General features: G+C 48.5%; 6 protein-coding genes across 6 annotated transcripts; 2 read left to right on the forward strand and 4 right to left on the reverse strand.

The window, feature by feature from the left end:
* Positions 1-2,136: 2,136 nt before the first annotated feature.
* On the forward strand, positions 2,137-2,580 carry N7473_002351 (CVNH domain-containing protein; the record flags this gene model as incomplete). The annotated part of the gene is made up of 3 exons (XM_057148291.1): positions 2,137-2,274; positions 2,332-2,519; positions 2,574-2,580. The coding sequence occupies 3 exons, from the start codon at positions 2,137-2,139 to the stop codon at positions 2,578-2,580; spliced, it is 333 nt and encodes a 110-aa protein (XP_057011945.1).
* Positions 2,581-3,391: 811 nt separating this feature from the next.
* N7473_002352 (uncharacterized protein) lies at positions 3,392-3,856 on the forward strand (the record flags this gene model as incomplete). Its single annotated transcript, XM_057148292.1, has 1 exon — positions 3,392-3,856. One exon carries the CDS (start codon positions 3,392-3,394, stop codon positions 3,854-3,856), a length of 465 nt encoding a protein of 154 aa, XP_057011946.1.
* A 566-nt stretch (positions 3,857-4,422) lies between these two features.
* Positions 4,423-5,637, reverse strand: N7473_002353 (M4 family metallopeptidase; the record flags this gene model as incomplete). The annotated part of the gene is made up of 2 exons (XM_057148293.1): positions 4,423-5,345; positions 5,394-5,637. The coding sequence occupies 2 exons, from the start codon at positions 5,635-5,637 to the stop codon at positions 4,423-4,425; spliced, it is 1,167 nt and encodes a 388-aa protein (XP_057011947.1).
* A 2,683-nt stretch (positions 5,638-8,320) lies between these two features.
* On the reverse strand, positions 8,321-10,727 carry N7473_002354 (TFIIH subunit TFB1 family protein). The gene is made up of 2 exons (XM_057148294.1): positions 10,468-10,727; positions 8,321-10,396 (listed from the first exon to the last, which is right to left on the reverse strand). Exons 1-2 carry the CDS (start codon positions 10,607-10,609, stop codon positions 8,610-8,612), a joined length of 1,929 nt encoding a protein of 642 aa, XP_057011948.1. The 5' UTR covers positions 10,610-10,727; the 3' UTR covers positions 8,321-8,609.
* A 682-nt stretch (positions 10,728-11,409) lies between these two features.
* N7473_002355 (Leucine Rich Repeat domain protein) lies at positions 11,410-13,472 on the reverse strand (the record flags this gene model as incomplete). Its single annotated transcript, XM_057148295.1, has 3 exons — positions 11,410-12,800; positions 12,857-13,192; positions 13,280-13,472. The coding sequence occupies 3 exons, from the start codon at positions 13,470-13,472 to the stop codon at positions 11,410-11,412; spliced, it is 1,920 nt and encodes a 639-aa protein (XP_057011949.1).
* A 4,989-nt stretch (positions 13,473-18,461) lies between these two features.
* On the reverse strand, positions 18,462-19,916 carry N7473_002356 (phosphatidyl synthase; the record flags this gene model as incomplete). The annotated part of the gene is made up of 1 exon (XM_057148296.1): positions 18,462-19,916. One exon carries the CDS (start codon positions 19,914-19,916, stop codon positions 18,462-18,464), a length of 1,455 nt encoding a protein of 484 aa, XP_057011950.1.
* Between the last annotated feature and the right edge of the window lie 673 nt (positions 19,917-20,589).

Genomic DNA, 20,589 nt, shown 5'->3' on the forward strand with positions numbered 1-20,589 from the left:
GGGGCGTTGAAAGACCCCTAGAAGAGAGGGCGGAGGAAGTATCTTATAGGCGCTTGACTAGGCTGCGCGAAAAGGAGAGGCGCCTAGGTTTAGATACAGAAGGGAGCCATTTTCGGCGTCGTTTTAGTCGCCAGTGGCCGGGGTGGGGGGACATCGTTGAAGTTAGGCGTCAACAACACGACGAGAGGAGGATAACTAACAGCGCTAGTTGGGTGCCAAAGTGCGGGCGGTACGGGGGTCAAGCGGCGGCTCGTCGTCCAAAGTTACGGGTGGAAAGGCGGCCGTTTCTCCCGCCAGAGGCTGTCATTCTCGGCGTCGATTTCACAGGTCCCTGTATTCTAGTCGTAATAATTTGACCACCAAGTCTGAACGCTTGGTTGCACCAGTCACCTGGACGGTCATCTCTTTCCTAACACCGTCAGATGGGACACTAACGGTTAAGTCAACCTGTTACTCAAAGCTGCAACGTCGCCGCTTCCTGAGAATTTAGGATTTGAAGATAGAATTGGACTAGAAGAGTGAGTCGGGACAGCTCCAGAGCGTTCGTTGGTCTCAAGCAGTGAATGGTTCGCATCACACGCATATCCGAGAGATTATGTGTAGCATTCCCCGCATTTTAACACTATAGGATTACAAGTTAAATACCTAGTTAAACGTATAACTCAACGTAAAATAGTATAAATCAACGTTATCTGGTTTACTTGGCGGGCTTTGGGTTCGGGCTGGCTTGGCGATCTGATTTTTGGCGAGGTCCGGAATCTATAGCAGTGAGTCCAGAGTCGTTCTTTAGATGTGGCGTATACAAACAATAATGACGTAGATGAAGTTATCAGATGTCGTGAAAAAATCTCATGTGAATACAATGCTGATGTGAATTTGCATACACTTTAGCAGTTTAAATAACTTAAGGTTAATTCATACCGCCATATGACGTGAAAGAGTATCAAGACCAGAATTCCTCCAAGGGACATGTAGGTCTTGCGCGAAGCCATTAGAGCAGTGAGGCCTAGATGAACAGCGCACTCGGTTGTTCTTAGCTGTGAAAGAAGCCCTGATAGGGCTCATATAACACAATGACTCTCAGGCTTGAAAAGAACTTTATGTTTTTTGTGTAATAATTTGGATCCCTTGGCATTGCGATGTTCGTCCCGTAAATCTTAGCCAAGGATGGAGTATTTCAACCTGGCTAATTTCTTCAATCCGCACACTTCATCCAAGGATTGTTCCGATTGAGCGTACTTTTGGTTTCTCTTTATTTAGATACTTTTTTTTCCTTTTCGTATTTTCTATCATCTCTATTCGCACTTGTCCCGGTCTTATCATGGTCCTATTCAGCCCGCAGCTGCTGGCTAAAAGTACGACGGAGACAATTTATACGATCTGCGTTTCCAGGTTTCCAGATATCTTGACATCAGTAAGGACCAAAATAAAGCAGGAGCCCATTCGCATCATCAAGACATAGGAACTCATTCGACGGCCTTTTGAGCCTGTCGTAATTTCTTGGCATTTTTGATGAGAACCAAGAAATAGGAGAAATTGCCAAGAAGTTCTAGCTCGTGATGCAAACGGATAACAACATGCGCTATATCGTCTGCTGATCCGTGACTTCATGAGTGGCTCATCCTAAATAGGAAGGTATGGTTCGGGGCTGGCCGAGACTCGGGAACACAATCACGTAAGTTGACAGCCGCACATACATGTATAGAGCTATTTGCCTAGAGCGCCACGCTATCATTTGGGTTGGAACATTTGACCATTTGAATGGGTGATTTGTGTCATATATTCGGTAGCCGAGCGGTTCGTAGAACTTCTAGACTATCGACTCCTCACTCCCGACATGGCTAGACTAGCTCAAATCTAATATGCGATTTAATCCTTGGTATTATCTCAAATAGTATCTATGGAAGTGTAAGAACAGTCAAAAGCTTCCCATATGTCCAAACCCAAGGTTTGAGTATTGCATCACCACTAGTGAAGATTAGAGACGCATTTTCAAACATTGTCATCGATTATTGCATAAATTCCACATGGAGTCATCGACGAAGGTCATTAACGATTTACTCCAACGTACATTAATCCAATACGTGGACACTTCAATTTTCACAGCATTTCAATTCGAGGGACGGACCTTTCAACATGAACGGAACGAAGAATCTTGGCATTCGCTCTGATGGTGCGGACACCTACCTATATGGCGAATGCAGATTCAATGAGGACCCGTGGGCCTACAGAAGAAGCGAAATACGTCTGGATGATTTCCTTGGAGACGATCATGTAGGTGTTTTGTATATGCCCACGTATAAGTACAGATACTAATTAGTATAACACCAGGGCTTTTTCAAATGGGGTGGGCATGATTTCACTGAGAAAGCAGCGGGTGTAAGATTTGGTATTGAAGGCCAGCAAAATGTGCCTGTGCTACGCGCTCAGCTCCGTGGAGATTTCGGGAATGATTATGCTGAGAGAGATGTGAATCTGGCCGAGCATATCTATAACTATGGGGGCAATCTACAGTATCGGTGAGTGCCTTTTGTAATAGACTCCCTCTTAATTGGGTAACTAACAATACACAGCCCCTGATCTCTATGTTTACAGACAGAAGCGTGCGAGAGGACGATCAGTTGGGTTCCAATTTGATTTTACAGTGTGTTGAAAAGTTTTGGATTTTGCTTTCTTTGCTTTCATGTTCAATTATGAAAATTGACTAAATGATATAGCGCCCAGAAAACAAGTGCAATGACAATGTGAAGCAGTATCAATTCGATGTCTAAGCGAATCATAGGTTACACTGAAACTTTTAGGTGCATTTCTCTCCGTATTAGTAGCTCAATAGAGCAATATGAAAAAAATCTTACTGGGAAATGCGGCACAGTTCACTGCAGATGGCTTTTAATGAGAAGAATACGCGGGTGTACAGTCCAGGAATGGCTTTTTTGACCAGCTTCACTATTCAGGCAATAGGTACAACTTCAGGCTCTACCAATAGAGGGCCTGTACATGTAAGTTGTTGCCTATGTAGTTCGGGCAAATTTAGAACAATAAATAGGGAGAGAGCGGTTCCAACTCGAGATATCCCAAGGTATAACTGAACCTTAACAGATGTTTTCAATACCACCGAGAAGAAACACCTTGGAAACGATGGATGGAAAAGGACTCGTCAAATACTTATAAATCATTACAGAGGTCTCTTGTTCTCCAGACCAAAACTTGACCCCCTAACAGATGCCATGTCTGAGTCTCATCAGCCTTCACCACAAACCTCCCACGAAGAGCAGCATGTCTACCAAGCATATATGGCCGCGACATCCGATTTACGAAGAAAGCTGATCCAGAAAAAAAGCATCTGAAACTGCAATATGGGGTTAGCGGCTTTGCTTTCAATTTGCTCACAATGGTGCAAGTAATCATTGGCGCAGTCATTACAGCACTGGGACCCTCAGCTGCCGACCACATGGTGGCAATAACAGTCCTTGGAGCTATCAATACATCGTGCGCTGGACTTTTGGCCCTTTTAAAGGGAAGAGGGCTACCACAGCGACTTAGGGGAAGCATGATTGAAATTTCCAAGGTTCTGGACTTCATTCAACATACCTCAGTCTTGTTGAAATATGATAAAAGCTGCGTCCCCGAGAACGGAATTGGTCCTCTACTGGAGGAGGCCTTTCAGAGATATGCTTCAGCCGAGCAACTGATTGAGAGCAACCAACCGGATACGTTTGCTTCTGGGATCAAACTTCCAGTCAATAGTAGCGCGACGGATGCGGAAGATGGTCAAGGCCAAGGACCAGCCACTTACAAGGCGAATGGAAAGGGGCCTCAAATGGATGAAGAAATGGGATTTTTGGGCAGGAGTTGAGATTCGTGATGTACTTTGAAAAAGTTGCCATGTATTGCGATTGCAGGTTGCTACATATCAAGTGTTGAAAGTCATTTTGCTTTAATCTCTACACATGTTCGTAATATGGAGCCTGCCATTTATTATTCTTTATAATTATGCCATCTCTCCATAGCGCACCCATAAAAGTCAATCGCTTAATCCGTAAAAATGTTTTACTAATTACCGAGACGAAAGGGATTCTGACTTTTGAGTTGAGTCACGAAAGACGTTTCGCACCCATGGAGTGAATAAACTCACAATAAAGCCCCTCCAGCCCGCGGTCAAACCGACTTCCAACTTCCAACTTCCAACTTCCAACTTGTTTCCAGATTTTAGTTTCTCTTTTATCCTTACCTGACAATTGAATTCATTGGGATAAATCCAGGGTATCCAGTGGAATTTTGAATAATGCACAGTGGAATAATTGCAAAGAGGGACTTAATTAGTATCAATATTGGAACTAAATCTTCGAATTACAAAATCCAAGATCGAAAATTCGGACAGGAGATGAGTTGGTCATATGAAAGAAAAGTCAAAGCAGCCGGTCACAGTTCATCTCTGCCTTCACCGAATGGATATCCAACCTGCTTCCAAGCCTCTCTGATTTTATCCTCATGGTCACCAGCATTCAGAATCGTAAGCTCAGCAAATTCTTTAAACGAGGCGTTTTGTCTGAGCTTGCCACAAGTTAGAGCCTTGTACCAAATGGGCCCGGCAGTTTGCCAAGAGTAACCACCAATCAATGTCGAAGCCAGGTAGAACGCATGATTAGGGATGCCGGAATTGATATGAACACCGCCCTTATCTTCTGACAACGGAAGCTTCTGGAAGTTCTTCCAGTGACCCGGTTGGCGGTCTGATCCAACTCTTCTATCGTTGTAAGCAGTTCCCGGTGCTTTCATATCACGTAAAGCTCTGCCGTTGACACCTTTCCCCCAGATACCCTCTCCAATGAGCCAGTCTGATTGCTCTGCAGTCTGTGGGTTGGCTGGGTCATTTCCCCATTGCTTGATCATTATCCCAAAGACATCAGCAAGCGATTCATTTAGCGCACCACTCTGGAATGAGTAATCCAGCGGGCTCGTGTACTCAACCACTCCATGGGTCAGCTCATGACCGATGACGTCTAACTCATCGGTGAAGCCGTTGAAGAGGACCCCATCACCGTCGCCGAAAATCATCTGTCTGCCGTCCCAGAAGGCATTTTGGTAGCCTTTACTGTAGTGCACAAAGCCGTCAAGACCGATACCCCGGCCGTCGATTGAGTCCCGGTTGAAGAAATTCAAGTAGAAATCGTAGGTTTTTTGAAACCCGATATAGCATTCATTGGCATCGTAACTTGGGTCTTGCTCCTTGGGAATAAGAGCGCCCCCTTCTTCAATCATAATTTTATTGCGTGGTGGATCTCGCATCGACGTATGCTGCGCATCATAAACAGTGCGGTTTAAGTGGCGCACCGCTTCTGTGACTGCGTGCTGGTCAGTATCGTGCGCCAGCATATGGGGGGATCAATTACGTTGCTCTTCTTTTGCTGCCCTTCGGACAATGGTTTCAAAGATGTAAGATGGAATTATACCTTCAAAGGTTGGGCGCTCCTGCTCCGCCAGGAGACTCTGCTTGTGCTCAATACGAGTATTGTGCAATTCTTTTGTTTGGTCAATAGTAGACTGGCATGCATCCAGAACATGCTGTGGTGCCTGCCCCACCTCAATAATATTTTGCAGAACATGTTCTGGTATAATGCAACATATTGGGGCCATTCTGGTGACTTGTTTTGGTGCTTTGAGCATTTGATAACAGCGGAGGGATAGAAACTTTCGCATTGTCCGCGGGTTACCTCCAAACAATTTTCTTTTGAGAAACACAAGCCCTGCTTTCTTAAAGTAGTTTGCGGTACATTGTAATGAGGGCAGTGGATATCAGGTATCTCTCCTTGTCGTCATGACCAGCACCGAATCCTTTGGTTTCCACGAAGGGACTCTTCAAAAATGCGAATGTATGTTGGCTTCCATGGCCTACATTACCTACCTTTTAGCAACATGTGATTGCACTAATACTCGAAATTATAAAACCAGTCACCTGTGAGGGATAGACCATGTTCTGGAACTGCCTTCCGCTGCAAACGTACTTTATACGCCTCAACGCTCTTCAAATGCCGCAGATCGTAATGCCAAGAGCTCGGGTTCCTCCTAACAGACAATTCCCAAATAACAGGGCAGCTCTCTTATAGAACGGGCTAGATGAAGCGATATGAATTTTTGACCATGAAGACAGAAATGCCAAATGGGCGGAGTCCGGAGCCGAACCTGCTGTTAAGGCTCAAGTGCTCCACTGGTGGATGTGGCGTTGACCGGCCGTGGACCGAAATTCGTACCCAAATTGCTCAACGTTTCCGAACTACCGTTCACGGTCTGAAGGATGAATATGGCTTTTGAGATCCATGGTCCAGCATGAGAACTGTAGAAAGACCTGGATATCCTTGAAAGGCTACCATTTCCGCGGATGATTATCGATTCGCAAAGGACAGTCTATCATTGGTATCATGCATCACTAAATCACTTATGCTTGTGTCGAAACAAACTCAAATTTTTAAATTTATTCTTTCGGTAACATTTTGGTCTTGTCCAAAAGTTGCGACAGGTCTTGCGAACTGGTAAGATCGCTCGCCCGCCTTGCGCCCCCTCTCCCCCTCTCCTTCTCCCCTCTTTCGCCCATAACCAAGCCTTCTTCTTCGCCCGGCTGTCATATTACGGACGGCTGTGTTGATGCCGTATGGGGTAAGCTAGGAAGTCAAAGACGCTCCTCTATTTCTATGAAGGCGACTGTCTTTTCATGAAATTAATTTGTTATACTAGTAGGTCCCGTCTGACCCAACTCTCGTATGGCCTCACCTACCGGGTTAATTCGATCCACGTCTCCCTATACGGATAACGGCGAACAACTCACTAGCTGTATATAGGACTGTCTCGACTAACCCCCTTTTTACCGAAGGCCCCTCCTCTATGGTTAATTCAGGCTATACTGGGCCTTTGGACTCCTACCTAGCGGGTACTTCTGCCGCTCCTATAGCTATCAACTACTTAACTAGATATATTCCGGAAGTGGTAGTTAACAAGCATACAATTCCGAAGGAGCAGACTGCCTTTAAGGCTTAGAAGGTGAAGATAAGCGAGCGAGCTACTATATATTCCTATAATTCTTTTCTAACCTTATCTAACGTTCTACGTATTTGATCGATTTGTCTCTATTAGGTCATTTAGCCTAGATGGGCTCTATAGCTTAGATAGATCCCTTCGCCTCCAGACAACTAAACCTTATCATCGTCTCTCTTCTCTCCTTCATCCGCTAGACCCCAACACTACGAAGGTATCATTCTAGCTCGAGCCGACCAGGAAACTTTTAAGTGTAAATCGGAAGGCTAATTATATACTGGTACCTTCTGGGTCAAAAGCCACCTTGCCCCGAGCTCGCTCAAATTCCCCGCGCCGAGATAAAACAAGGCTTTTAGACGCAAAGACAAATACAACGCGCAAATTCGCCTTGTTCATTGGGACATGGCAGACATGCTTGATAATCCTGGCCATTCGCCTTGTGCTGAATGATTATCGTGGATGTTCTTCCTTCCACTTCCCTCTTTTCACGATTCTTCATTACATTGCTTGTCTCTTTCCCTCTTTATCTTTTTCTGATTTAGTAAGGAATCTATTGTCGGCACTCTACTATAATTAATCTTTCCAGCTTTTATGCTCTTCATCTTCTATATCACTTAGATTCGAATTCTAGATCTTTTCGTGACAGTGCCTAGGCAGCTCCTTAAGTCTTGCACACTGCCAGGCGTTCTAGGGGACGAACTCAAGAATTTTATGAGCTTTCGATAATCCAAAACAAGAACCATATCTATAAACAGCTTAATGAATAGGCTACTTGATTTCCTTATTATTATATCCGCAAAACATACATGGACGTGAAGGGACTAGGTATAGCTGTCAAACTAGATTCGAAAACTACTGTAGACCACGACAAATAGGGAGGATAAATCCTTAGCCTCTAGATCCAATCCGCGACTCCCCCCACTCATCCGGAGCTGCCTACCGTATGACGTCACTATTTAGGAGAAAATCTTTATCTCGCCTACCTATTCCACAATTGTGGCTAGAGCTCTGTCATCCTAAGGATAAGGGCTCAAGAATATCCTGAATAACATAAAGGCCTAGTTATTGTTCCGTTCTGTGTAGGTGCTTGGTTTTATCAGGACGGTGCGTAACTTATGAGATTGTGGTTCTTAAGGTACGCCGTTATTCCTTTTGCCTTTATTAAGCCTATGTGTGACTTTTTACGAGGAGGACCTGGCATGTCGGATTTATCGGGATCTTTCACTATATACACTTGAATATCCTTCCATTTTAAGGAATGATTACTCTTTATATAGCCCGAAGACCCAACCAGTGTTCTCTTAATTAGCCTTAGTAGCGAAAGGTAGGCATGCAATATCATACATAGGTGAAAAGACAACGATTCTCCCTCTAAAAGCCACGCACAATCGTGGCTTTTCCATCGTCACACTTAATTACTCCGTACATTTACACTAAAGGTAAAAAGAGAGATTAAGCAGATGCGTTATTGGATATTATACAGTTCAAATCACCCCATGCCCAAGTCTCCAAATAACGCTAGAAAGTCTTGCCTCCTTTTATCTTGTTTGGCTGCACATCACCATCGCATCATCTCTTCTCTACACAGCCAGCGAGGCCGCTTCTCTAGCCGCCTCGGCCTTCTCCGCTTCTAGTGTAGTCTTATACCTGGCCAACGCTAGCTGCAACGCATGCAATGTCGGCCCCAGAAGCTGATTGACCACTTTCTGGCCACCTTCAATATCATCCAGATTCAGCCGGGGCTTGCGCTTAGTTCTTTCAAAGTATTCGCGTGCCGCGTTCTTTCGCCGGTCGACCTCGACTTGTCGTTCGACTTCTGCATCGTTGGCAACGGCCTTGATGCGTTCTATCGCGCGAGTCAGGGATTCCGAAAGGGACTGTGCTTCGATAGCCCGCTCAGGATTGCCTGAGAGGAAGGCTTGCCAGAATTGATTGAGGAACTCGGTTGATGTTGCGTGTGTTAGGGTCAACCGGTCGTAAAGTCCCGTGGAAAGTCCGTACGTATCGGACGCAGATCCCTCGTTCATCTGGTCGCGCTGCTCGCGGACCGCGCCCAGAATCTGTGCAAATGCATCGTGTAGGGCTGCCGATGATCCGACGGGACGCTTACTGGCTGGTGCGTCTTCCACCTCCTCATCCTCGTCGTCGCCCGGGTCGACAAGTTTTTGGAGCGGCGCAGTCCCGCCAAGTGGCAGACTATGCGCAATCTCGGACCGCAGAGCCTTCAAAATCTGGTCCGGGTCTTGCTGGGCAAATGCCCGGGTCTGCTCGTCCTCCTGAGTCTGCGAGAAGAAGCGGTTTTGATCGCGGATGTTCAGCGTGACACGAGCCTGCTCCTCATCACCGTGGAGATCTCGTAATTGCATCTCCTGCCAAGTCTCCTCGTCCATTCCAATGGGAGCAGTCACATCTCCATCCGCCGGAGCAACGTTGGCCATAATCTTCTCACTGAGACTATTGAGTGTCCGAATAATGGGCACCTTGTCTACACCAGATGGCCGCATGTCCAGATCCGGCCTGTTTCCACGGCGCTGGCTGTGATGAACTTCATTTCCCGCCAAGTCCATAAAATGGGGGACGAATGCCTCTCGATTGGCGTCGGGGTGCTCTTCTCGGAGGTATTTGTCCAAAATAGCGTCCGTAGCATCCGAGTCGGAGATACGTTCTCCACGCAGCTTCTTGAACAGTCGACTTTGGAAGAACCGCGACCAGAACTGCTGCTCGCTCAACTTGGGGACATTCTCATCATACACCCGCTTGACCAGTGGATGCTGCGAGAAGATCAGCGAGATCTGCTCCTTGCTGATGTTCAGCCGAGTCACATTTTCTTCCACGCGCGGCTTCAGTGATGACAGCACGTTATACGAGCCACGAGTCTGCGCCCGCTCGATCGCATGGGCTCGCAGAAGATGCAACCGGGTCGACCAGAACTGGGACATGAACTGGGCCGATGTCAGGCTATCGGGTTTCGTGTGTATTGATTCCATGAACATCCGTTGCAGGGTGGGGTCGGCTTTCAGCAGCGACTGTTGCAGTTCCACATCGCCCTTGAGCTTATTATCGTCGTCCCACGGATTCTTCGACGTCCCTGCCGACGAGACGGCATTGGCGATCGCCATCGCCGCGGACAAACCCCCTCCAGCAGCGGCACCCGGGGTGGGCGTTTGCGTGGGCGTTCCCGCCTTCCCTGCGTTCATTCGGGCGCTGAGGGCATTTTTGATGGCGTCGGCCTGCGGGCGAGCAGCGTCTGGCCCTGCCGTAAATAAGAAAACATATTGGTCTGGCGTGGTATTCGGCGGGGCGTTCGGGGCGAGGGCAAAGACCTTGAGCATCACCTTGGGGTTCGTTGCGGGGGTCTGTTGTAGGTCTGGAGGCCGAGTTAGCTAATCGGTTCTCGATGCCGTCAAGCGGCAAAAGTAGAAGCTATTCAGCACATACTGGTGATGGTAGAAACGGCGATATTCAAGCCCGCAGGTCCAGCCACAGCTGGGCTCCAGGTGAGAGTCTGCTCATCCTTGGACAGAGTCAGAGTGCCGTCCTTCTTCTTGTATGAGGCCGCTCCGCTCGGAGGCGCCATCATCGCGTGTCTCGACAGCTTCCACTGTCCTGGGCAGCGACAACGAAACCACCCATCTGGATGAGTAGATCCCCAGGAGTAAAGCTTCGGTGACGCAGAGAAAGTTTGAAGCCTTTGAGAGCGCACAGATAGGAAGATGAGGTGAAAGCAACAGCTCAGAGCCGCAACTGTTTGATCTAATCATCACGTGATGACATCACCTGGAACGCCATACCCTAACGCTGGAGATCATCCATTATACTCGAAGCTAGAGAAAGTGGGCATCCAATAGCTTAGGAATAAGTGTATAACCCTTAGTTGGTTATTTTCCATCTACTGAAATTTCTATAAAAGATATTTTTTGAAGAGGTATCAACATTGTATGAGTAGAGTGATGCGAGTACGCCAGATGATAATCACATGCGCCGTAATAGCATAAGCAAGCATGGAAAGCAAAATGGAACAGCGCTGAAGAGATCCTGAATGCTATGCAAAACCTGAGAACAGACGCAAATCGAGAGCACGAACCCGAAGCCAGGAGCCAGAATGCCGAAATTCGTAAGCCATGTTGCGCGCCACCATGCGTAGACTGGATATCGTCATTCGTAATCGTCAAAAACACGAGAAAGACAAGAGTCCCGCCGAAAAAGATAGAAACCAGAAGTGTGCAATGAGAAAGGAGACAACCAAAAAAAAAAAAAAATGGGACCGAAAATCAACAAGGGTATTGGTACCAACAACAGAGAAGAAAAAAATAAGTGAGGAGCAGCCAGCATGCTTTTGTTCGAGCAAGGCATGAAAAAAGAAGAGAGAACGCTCCGAAATCATTTCTTGAACATGTAGTGGCCGTAGATGCCACCCACATCGCCCACGGCCATAGGGATCTTGCGCATGCCCCACCAACGAGCGCCCATCTTCCAGGAGCGAGAGCCGTCATCGACGGGTTCGTTGGGCATGGATGCAGGATCCCGGACGTACCAACCTCGGCGGCCGAGGTCGCGAACAGTCCAGCCTACCGAGACACGCTGGGTCTTAGCACGCTCACGAAGTGGTGTGATGATCTTATCGCTGAACTCGATCACCTGCAATGGGTAGCTGTGGTCCGACAGCAGCGTGCATGTGCTCGTGTTAAAGATCGCGCCAATGGTCATCTGTGGCACCTTGGCAAGGTCGAGGTAGCACAAAGTGCTGGGAGCCGCATTTGCCTCCGCACCGTTCTCGCGGGACTGAGTGAAGAAGGAGTTCACATCCTTGACCGACAGATCGGCCGAGCTCAGCCCCAGCTCCTCCAGGTGCTTGGTCAGGGGAATCAACAGCGGAACATGCTCAGATGTAACCTTGGCACCGCCCAAGTTCAACGAGCGAAGGGTATCGGGCAGCTTGGGCAAAAGTGCGGTCACATCGTCCTCTTCCAAGAGGCGGAAGCGGGTAGGGTCGGTCAAGAGATTCAAGTACACCAAGGACTCGCGGACGGCTGGGTGCGTGGTCAGGAACTCCACCAAAGCGGAACTGGGTAGACGGGTGCACCGTGACAGACTCAGGTGGGTGATGCGAGCCGTTTCGGGAATTGCCAAAAGAGCCGAGTCGTTCACTTGGGTGTGGGTGAGATCCAGGTGTGTCAAATTGGTGAGCCGGGAGAGCAGGAGGTCGAAAATCGGAGCCTGAATAGTGCTGCACTCGTGAAGCGACAGTCGCTTCATGTTCGGCAAGCTCATGGGCATGGCAGGCCCCGCGGTCAAAGCTTCTGTGAAGACTTGGGAGAAGGACTGAGTGGAACAGCCACAGAAATCTACCGCACGGAGGTTGGGCAGACCCATGAAAAGCTTCCGCACCACATCCACGCTCAAATCACCCTCGAGATGTTCCTGCAGCAAGCATTCCTTTAGGTTGGGCAACAGATCCAGGCACTTGAGCAACGTGCGCGAAGTCAGGTTCTGAATCTCGGCGTTCATCTGCTTGGTACGACCCAGGCCAACAGAGGTAAAGTGCGAGAAGTCCAGACGGCGGACCAATGTACCCAGGGCCGGATAGGACGACATATGATTGAGAGCCTTGGAGAAGATAATCGAATGCGGGAAGGTCATGTTCCTGTACAACACGCTGAGAGTAGCGGCGTGCAACGTGCGCGAGGCGAGGAGGCACGAAACAAGGTCGACATTGCGCGGGGTGTATCCATTGGGTGGCAGATCAATGGCAAGGTAGGAGATGATTTGATCTAGTGAAGGTGTTAGTATACTGTGAGATACTCGGCGTTTTTTCTCTCTCTCTTACCCAAGACCTCTGGAGGAAGCTTCTCGAGAGGAGAACTGCCCGGCGGCGGCTGTGCCTGTTCAACTACAACTGGCGCCTTAGGTGGCACCAGCTCTCGTGCCGATTCTGTAGCCTCCCAGGCCCAACCCTTCGCCTGCATGTTACCCAGGTTGCGAAGATCGCCATAGCTGCGGCTCAGGCTCTTTCCACCCAGACGAATCTGCTTCCACCCCAGAAATCCACCGCATGGGCAGCAGAAATCTGGAGTCTGTTGCATCTCCGGAATTTGCGGCTTCTGAGTCTCCTTGGGTGAGGGTGAGGCAACGTGGTGAGTGTCCACGAAAGATTGCGCAATGCCTGCAGAGGGGAAATCACGTCAGCGAGTCTGTCCATGGATTACTTTACAATCACTTGCCGGTGCCAGTGAAGCCATCTTTCACATACCGTCGACGTCTTCTTTGATAGAGCCGAAAGACGGGCGCCGGCGGCTGCTGGACCTGGATCCGTCGGGAGTGTCACAGCAGGACGAGGGAGACGAGTCGCGCGAGTGTTGGTCGACGCAAGCGGAGGTCGAGAGTTGAGGGATGGTCGGCTTGATGTGTGTAGGGGCAGCCGGAAGAGTCGAGAGAGAGGCCATGGTGAAAGAGAAAAGTGAGCGGGCCCTCTATAAAAGAGGCCCCAGTATGCACACGCGCGGACTGGTCGGGATGTACCTTAGGAGTCGGAGTGGGAACACAGAACAAAAAAAATTGTCAAAAATAGGGTGTGCAAATTAAACGAGTAACAGCTTCCCCGGATTTCAAGCGAAAAAGAGTTTCCGGTCAAGCGACAAAGGTGAGATGAGTAGTAGGGGGATGGGAAAGACAACGGGGGGATTGAAGGGCGGTTTAGGGCTATAGTTTGTTGAAGTAAATGGGAGGGGCGGCGGGGAAAAAAAGAAAAAAATGGCCAAACTGTTAGTCACAGAAAAGGCCGAACCGGCGTTGCACACGCCCAGTTAGGGTGGTCGTCGCAGTAGATGTGGACCAGGGAAATTGAGAAGACAAATAGTTTCGGTCCACTGATCGGATTCGGCTGGTCACTGGTGTAGAAGTAGGCAGGTACTAGGGAGATGAATGGGAGAGAACTAGGAAAGTAGTAGTATGGAAAGTATAGAAAGTATGGAAGGCATGGCAATGAGATGTATAAGAGCAGGTGGCACAGGGAAGAATTAAGTTTCTACGGTTTGCCGGGGGCGATGACTCCTCATGGATGGCAAAAAAAATAATGAAAATCAAAAAAGAAAAAAAAAATATTAAGGTGGCGGAGATCGGCTTTTCAGCCTACGAGCGTGGGCTTTAGAAAGGAACAAGAAGACCTCGAAGAACAGTCAAGAACGAATGAGCTACCTTGGATGGCTTAGTCCGATCCTAATCCTACCCCTGCAGACTCCGATTTGCTTCCCTTTTTTTTTTTTTTTTTTTTTTTTGTCAAGGAAATAAAGATCGGATGCATTTTTATTTTTACTTTTGAGTTATGCAAGCGGAAAATCCATGGCGTCACTGGGGTGCGACCATCGCTTTGTTCCAGACAGGGGTAAATTCAGGTTCATAATTCTCGAGTGTTGATAGAAGGTGTAGATTAGATATAAACTACTATTAAGTACAAGTTGACGAATTTTCAATTCGAACAATCCAGTCGTCCAGATTCTGTCGATGATCCAGAGAAAGTTCTCTCCAACCGGCTAACGCCGAATTACCTTTTCCCGCTCATTCTATGACATAACTAAAATAGCCGCCGAGCGGGACCCCAACGAAGCAATTTCTCGACCGAGTGCATATTTACTACTGTAGGTTACTACAGGAAGTAGTAGCTAGTCGTACATTTATTAGTATATAGAAGAGTAATTACTGGCCAAGTTCCAATATGTCAATATTTCGTACTATAATAATAGTCATAGTAATTAGAACTAGTAACTAGTGAACCCGCTAACGACTCCGTCGCTAGCCACCTGCTGCCCACTTCGGACTAGCCTACCATCTGGCGTCCCTCATTCATTCATATTGCCAGCTCACCCTGGTCCATTTCCGACGTCCTGGTTCCAGGAGAGCCGCGGATGGGAGCGAAGAGGAGCCTGTCATATTAAAATGTATGAACAACGAATGATCACCAAGCAGCCAAGGACATCTGACAACCTGAGAGTCTGGGACAACAACTGAACCATGCGCTGGTCACCTGGAGCACGCCAGACAAGCCTCAGATTGCAAGCACCAACCCTACCAAGAGGTAAGTGCTGACGAATCTCGTCTTTTCTACCCTCGAGCAGGGAATCCGTCTTATATTCCGTACCTTTTACTAGCATGTTCTCGCGATTCAAAGCACCAAAGGTCAATACCCCAGACCGGGTTCGGATTGTTGTTAGGTAACCGCTACGACCATCCCTGCACGCGCCATTCGCTAAAGCGGCCGATCATGCGGGGAGAAGGCGATCCATTACCTAAGAAGAATCACCTGACCCCCTGTCCCATGACCATCAAGTTGGCCAACTCTCTTTCTCAAGGTCCTCCGACAATAGCCACGCTTGCATTATGATTGTTTGGGCCTCTGCTGGAATTAACTCTGTGGTTCTTTGGTTCAGCCTCTGCCCAGCACAGGATTATTACTATGCACAGTAATACTCCTCGGGCTGCGGATACTTCCCCGCCAACTCCGCACGGCCACTACCCTGATTCTCAACTCGTGCGGAGTACGCCGTACACTCTCCCCCCATCCTATGATTGATGCACACCCTCCTTCTGGCCCAACCGCAGCCAAGTCTTCCCCCTAACAACCCAGAACTGACACTGTAATCTCTTGGCATCTGCCCAGCCGCCCTGCATTCTTCTACCAAATGCTCTTCGTCTGGCTCCGGAGTACACGACTTGTTTTTTTTTTAAAAAAACATCAAGGGTAGCTCTACCGGCGTGTGTGTGACAATACCGACAGGATTGGCAAAGGCTTACTTCCTCACAACCCGGTCCGAACAGGCCACACAAGTCGGGATTGCAATGCCAGATGACGTTATCAGTACTCCGTGGGCGCACCGTTGGAAGCCCGAGACGCCCGTATCTCCGAGGAGCTTAGCGTCGCTTCCCAACCAAGGACATCCCATATCGTACTTCAGATCAGGTCAAGCTTGGCAAAGGAGTCCGCCAGCTTTGTCCTGCAAGGCCTCATCTTCCATACTCAAGGTCTGGGCTATGGAGAACATGAATGCCAAGGACAGCGGATTGCCAAGCCAGGGCGGACTGTGAGGATCATGTTGATCTCCTTCACTCCTTGCGCGAACCATCCCCATACTGTAGAGACGGCCTTCGATCAGAGCATTATTGGCAATTGCTGTGGAGTGTGGACAAGACAAGACAAGACGATAGTTTGCGGGGTACGCAAAAGCGGGACCTCTCGCGAGGCTCTGCTTGTGCTCCACTCGCCGCTAACACATCACGAGACCTTCATTATTGGGGTCTTCCTCAATAAGGATAAGAATGGCCCAGCATCCGTGAGGGGCCGGGAACTCATCGAATGGTCCACATGACTCGTTCAATTACTGAATGAGCACGGACTGCCGCTGGTTATGTCAAGTGCTGGCCGGAGGCATGGAATGTTAAAGAATGGCACGAGGTGGCACTATATTTGATAACCTAAACGCTAGTCTGACCACGTCCTCACTATACCAACCCCCTTCTGCTATTAGGTGGAAGGTCTTTACTCGACCAATTATTATGGCTCGAGCTTCACCTCGTGAGGACTTACCTATTAAAGAATCATGAACTCAACAATTTGAACAGTTTTTGCTGGCCAAAGACACTGGACAGGACATATCGAAGGCCTGCTGCTAGCTGATGGATCTTACCTTATAATGATTCAGTATCTTCAATTAAGATCATCAACTTGAATACTTAGATGAAGAAATGCATCTATGGTAACTGACGACTCTTCAGCAGCATCCCTCTTCCTCTTTCATCTAAAAAGTAGTAGATCGTCACCCTTCTACTCCACACAACGTAGATAAGGCTTAGTCACAAGCACAATCTCCATCTTATCTCTCAGCCCTACAGCGCTCCCATAACGCCAAACAAAAGCACACTTCTATACCTGCCCCTGTAGGTATCAACTAACAACACTATATACGCAATACACCCGTGACCACCATAGAACCATACCTATCGATACAAACACCCATATCTTGAAAATTACCAAACTGCAAATTTACACTTTCAGCCTCACTCTTCCCCATCTTCATCCCCATGGACCCCTGCATTAGCGGACCTTCGAAAGACACCTACCCTCCGGGCCTCCCATCCCGAAACCCGCCCGCAGAAACATCTTTAGCCGCGACACCTCATATCCCACATCTCACATTGCCTGGAAAACCAGAAACCGGGGCCCCGGGTGAGTCGGAAACGTGCAGCTTGTTGCATGACTTTTACCCGGTGCGTGTCTCCGGATCACAAACGGATATACCCGTGTCCTGGATTTTATGACATTCCTGAGTGATCTAGACCTGGCTAATATACATGAACAGTATTATGTACATTAGGAATTACTCTCCCTACTAACTTGACTGCGGTTATCCGCCCTACTCGAGCAGGAATAGTAGGTAAGATATCACATCGCACCAAGGGAGACGGCTGTTTGCCACCCGCGGTCAGACTACTACAGTAGTAGATAGATCTCACTTTTCTGTTTTTCTTGTTGTTGTCTTTCAGCTTTGTTTTTCTGTTCTCGCGTTTACACATACAAAGTAATATCTGTCTTGGATGATGGAATCTAGAAGTTTCTAGATTTCTTCTTTTCTTCCCGTTAGTTGAGACATAGGTTCGTTCTAGATTCTAGGCCCTGGGTTAAAGGGGCCAATTTGGCAGGATGTCTTAAGTTTACTATTTCGATGGCTAATCTATGGTTCAGCCCCGATGATGGCCCCTATCATCCAACCGGATTATTTGAGATCGAGATATTGAAGTATCTGAAAAGGTAGGGTGGGATTCAAGCGTGGTTATGTCAGTTAACACCTTGTCAGACTTATTTTCATGTTGTCATGTGCCTCCCCAAACTCTTGGAAGCTTTGATAAGAGCTGTTGTGAGATGATGTATGGGGCGTGAATTGGATTGGTTATGAAATTGGAAGGAGTCCATTTTGACTAGTATCTTAACGGCATGGCACATTGGCATCCAAACAAGAGACCATAGAAGATGAAAGGAAGAATTCAATCTAGATTTAGAAGCAAGTATGAGTAAGAAGCAGAGATGAGTCAAGGAAGTTCAAGAAAATCAAAATTTGCTTTCATGTCGATCAGAAATCTCAAGCTGATGACATGAGTAGTGGATATCTAAAGTCTTTCGAAAATCCCCGAAAAAAATCGATCAAAAAGATCCCAGGGGGGTACATGCAAAGATAAGCAAGTCTAAACAATCGGAAAAGAACTAGAACCCCAATTTAATAAACGCCAAAGGAAAAGCCATTTCCACGCCTAGCCGTCACGCTTTTACAGTGAAGGTTTCCCGAATCCTGAAGCTTGACAACTCAGATGACAAAGCCAGAATCCAAATTGGTAGTTCGTGGTCGCGTTTTTGTTTGTTTTTATTTTTCCTTGTAATATGATTCCGTTTACTCAACGGCCGAAGTACCATCGCCGCTGAGCACGGGATTGACCTTGGGGTTCCACTTGAGCTTGAACTCATGGCCCAATTCCTTGCGGACAGCCGCCTTGACAGCCTCGAGAACGTTGTCAAAGACACCAAAGTTGGCAGGATTGTTGGCGTCGTTCTCACCCTCCTTGCCTTGGAAGACACCAGTACGAACCAAGCAGGTGTTCCAGCCGTACATGTTGCCACCAATGATATCAGACTGGGGGTTGTCACCAACCATGTAGATGTTCTGAGGCAATCTGTTCTCATTGTGGATCTGCTCCATCCAGGACTTGAGCACCTCATCGGCGTAGGTGTAGGTCGCACGCTCGGGCTTGCCGTAGACGACACGCTCCAACTCGACGCCGGTCAAAGCCTTGTACTGGGCTTCGATCGCAATGCGGAAGGCACCCTGGGTCAAACGGGGAGGGCCCTTGTGATCGGTAGGGAAGACCAGGTCACCCTGTGAGAAGTAGATAGGGATACGGCTGGCGACAGGGTCCTTGGCGCGGGTCAGCAGCTTGCCGTCCTCGGCCAGAAGCAGATCGATGATCAGCTGCATGTCGGTGGCGTAGTCGCGGGAGTCAGCAAAGACCAGGATAGCGTCGAACTTCATCTTCGAGAAGTCACGAGGCTTAGCATCCGCGCGATCCTGCTCGGAGAAGACCCGCCAGGGCGAAACGGTGGGATCCCAGGCCAGAATGTCCTTGGGGTGAACGACATTCTTGAAGCCGTAGCTCTCGGCAACCTCACGGACCTTGTAGTCCTCGCCACCGCACACCAGAACAGTCTCGTAGTACTCTGCCAGGGCCTGCATGGGAGTGTGTGACTGGATGAACTGGTCGGTGGAGATGGGGGCTTCCAAGATCTGAGAGAGCTGCTCACAGCGGGCAATCTCGGTCTTACCACCACCGTTGGTGAGCAGGATGTAGGGAATCTTGATGCCCAGCTCGTTATCGCCATTGAGCATCCTCAGGGCCTCCTTGGCTTCCTCAATGGGCTCATTGCCGTGTGCCAGCACACCGTCAATGTCAAAGGCAAAAGCCATGTTCTTGGCAGTGGCCACCTTCTCCTTGGACATATCCTGGACCTGCGAGGCCAGGATATCCCGAGAGACGGACGGCGCACCGCGCACTGAAGACAGGCGAGACCGGCGAGGCGAGCGCGGAATGGGGAGAGAAGTACCAAAGGAGTTACGCGAGCCTCGTCGCTCCTTCATGGAGGGGGACAGGCTGAGATTGTGCATGAGGGAAGCGGCATCGCTGATGGAGCTGCGGGAGGCGGGGATCTCCACAGTGTTATCGGCATTGCTGGGGATGGGCAGGCCAGAGCCAGAGCGAGAGAAGCCGGGGCGAGTGCTGCGAGTAGGAGGAGGAGCATGAGCATGGGGAGCCGTAGGCTCAACACCAAAGTCGGTGTCTTCAAAGCGAGGCATGATGGGTCGATCGTATGGAGATGATAAAGTGGAGAAGATGGAGAGTGTGGAGATTCGATGGAAGAGAAGGATGTTTCTAATCGTCAGGATACTGGAGAGCCACTAGCAAGATAAACCAAGGGCTCAACGGGACGATAGAAAGGTAGAAACAAAGAGGATGATCTAGAGGGAATGGAATGGAGTGATAAGAGAATATTCCGGGAGGAGACGAGAGGGACAGCGTATATATACAGGAGAAGACTATCTGATAGCCATCTCCATTGGACAAACGAGGGGCTCAATCCCAAGGAAAAGTATGAAAATCCAAAAAGAAGAATAATAAATAAATAAATGGGACCCATTATGCCTGCCAGAGTACGGGGGGCGGACTCCACTTCACTCGGGTACCTCTTCCTGAGAATTATCGTCATCATTTGGCAACAACATGTCGTTGCATTTGGGTGGATCTATGGGAAGGTCTGTGAAGTGTGAAAAGTCAGCGTGAGTGAGCCAGGGGAGCGGGCGGGAGTACAGGGTACCTGCATCATGGTGGCGTTGATTGTGTTTTACCGTGTACTCCGTACTTTGCACTTGGTACTTTCAGGATGCCTCAGGACCCTCTTCTTAGCATGTGTAGGCCACTCCTGCCTTCCGCGAAATGAAGAAAGAGAGATCATGATTGGATACATAGGGT

Source organism: Penicillium subrubescens (assembly GCF_028828155.1).
Source record: "Penicillium subrubescens strain IBT 31985 chromosome Unknown utg000002l_segment0_segment0, whole genome shotgun sequence".
NCBI classification, from domain to species: Eukaryota; Fungi; Ascomycota; class Eurotiomycetes; order Eurotiales; family Aspergillaceae; genus Penicillium; species Penicillium subrubescens.

Bases quoted from the DNA above. Each gene is read 5' to 3' on its own strand.
- N7473_002354 (XM_057148294.1), bottom strand. From the start codon at position 10,609: ATGATGGCGCCTCCGAGCGGAGCGGCCTCATACAAGAAGAAGGACGGC. The intron at 10,397-10,467 runs GTATGTGCTGAA...CTCGGCCTCCAG, and splicing joins CGCCGTTTCTACCATCACCA to ACCTACAACAGACCCCCGCA.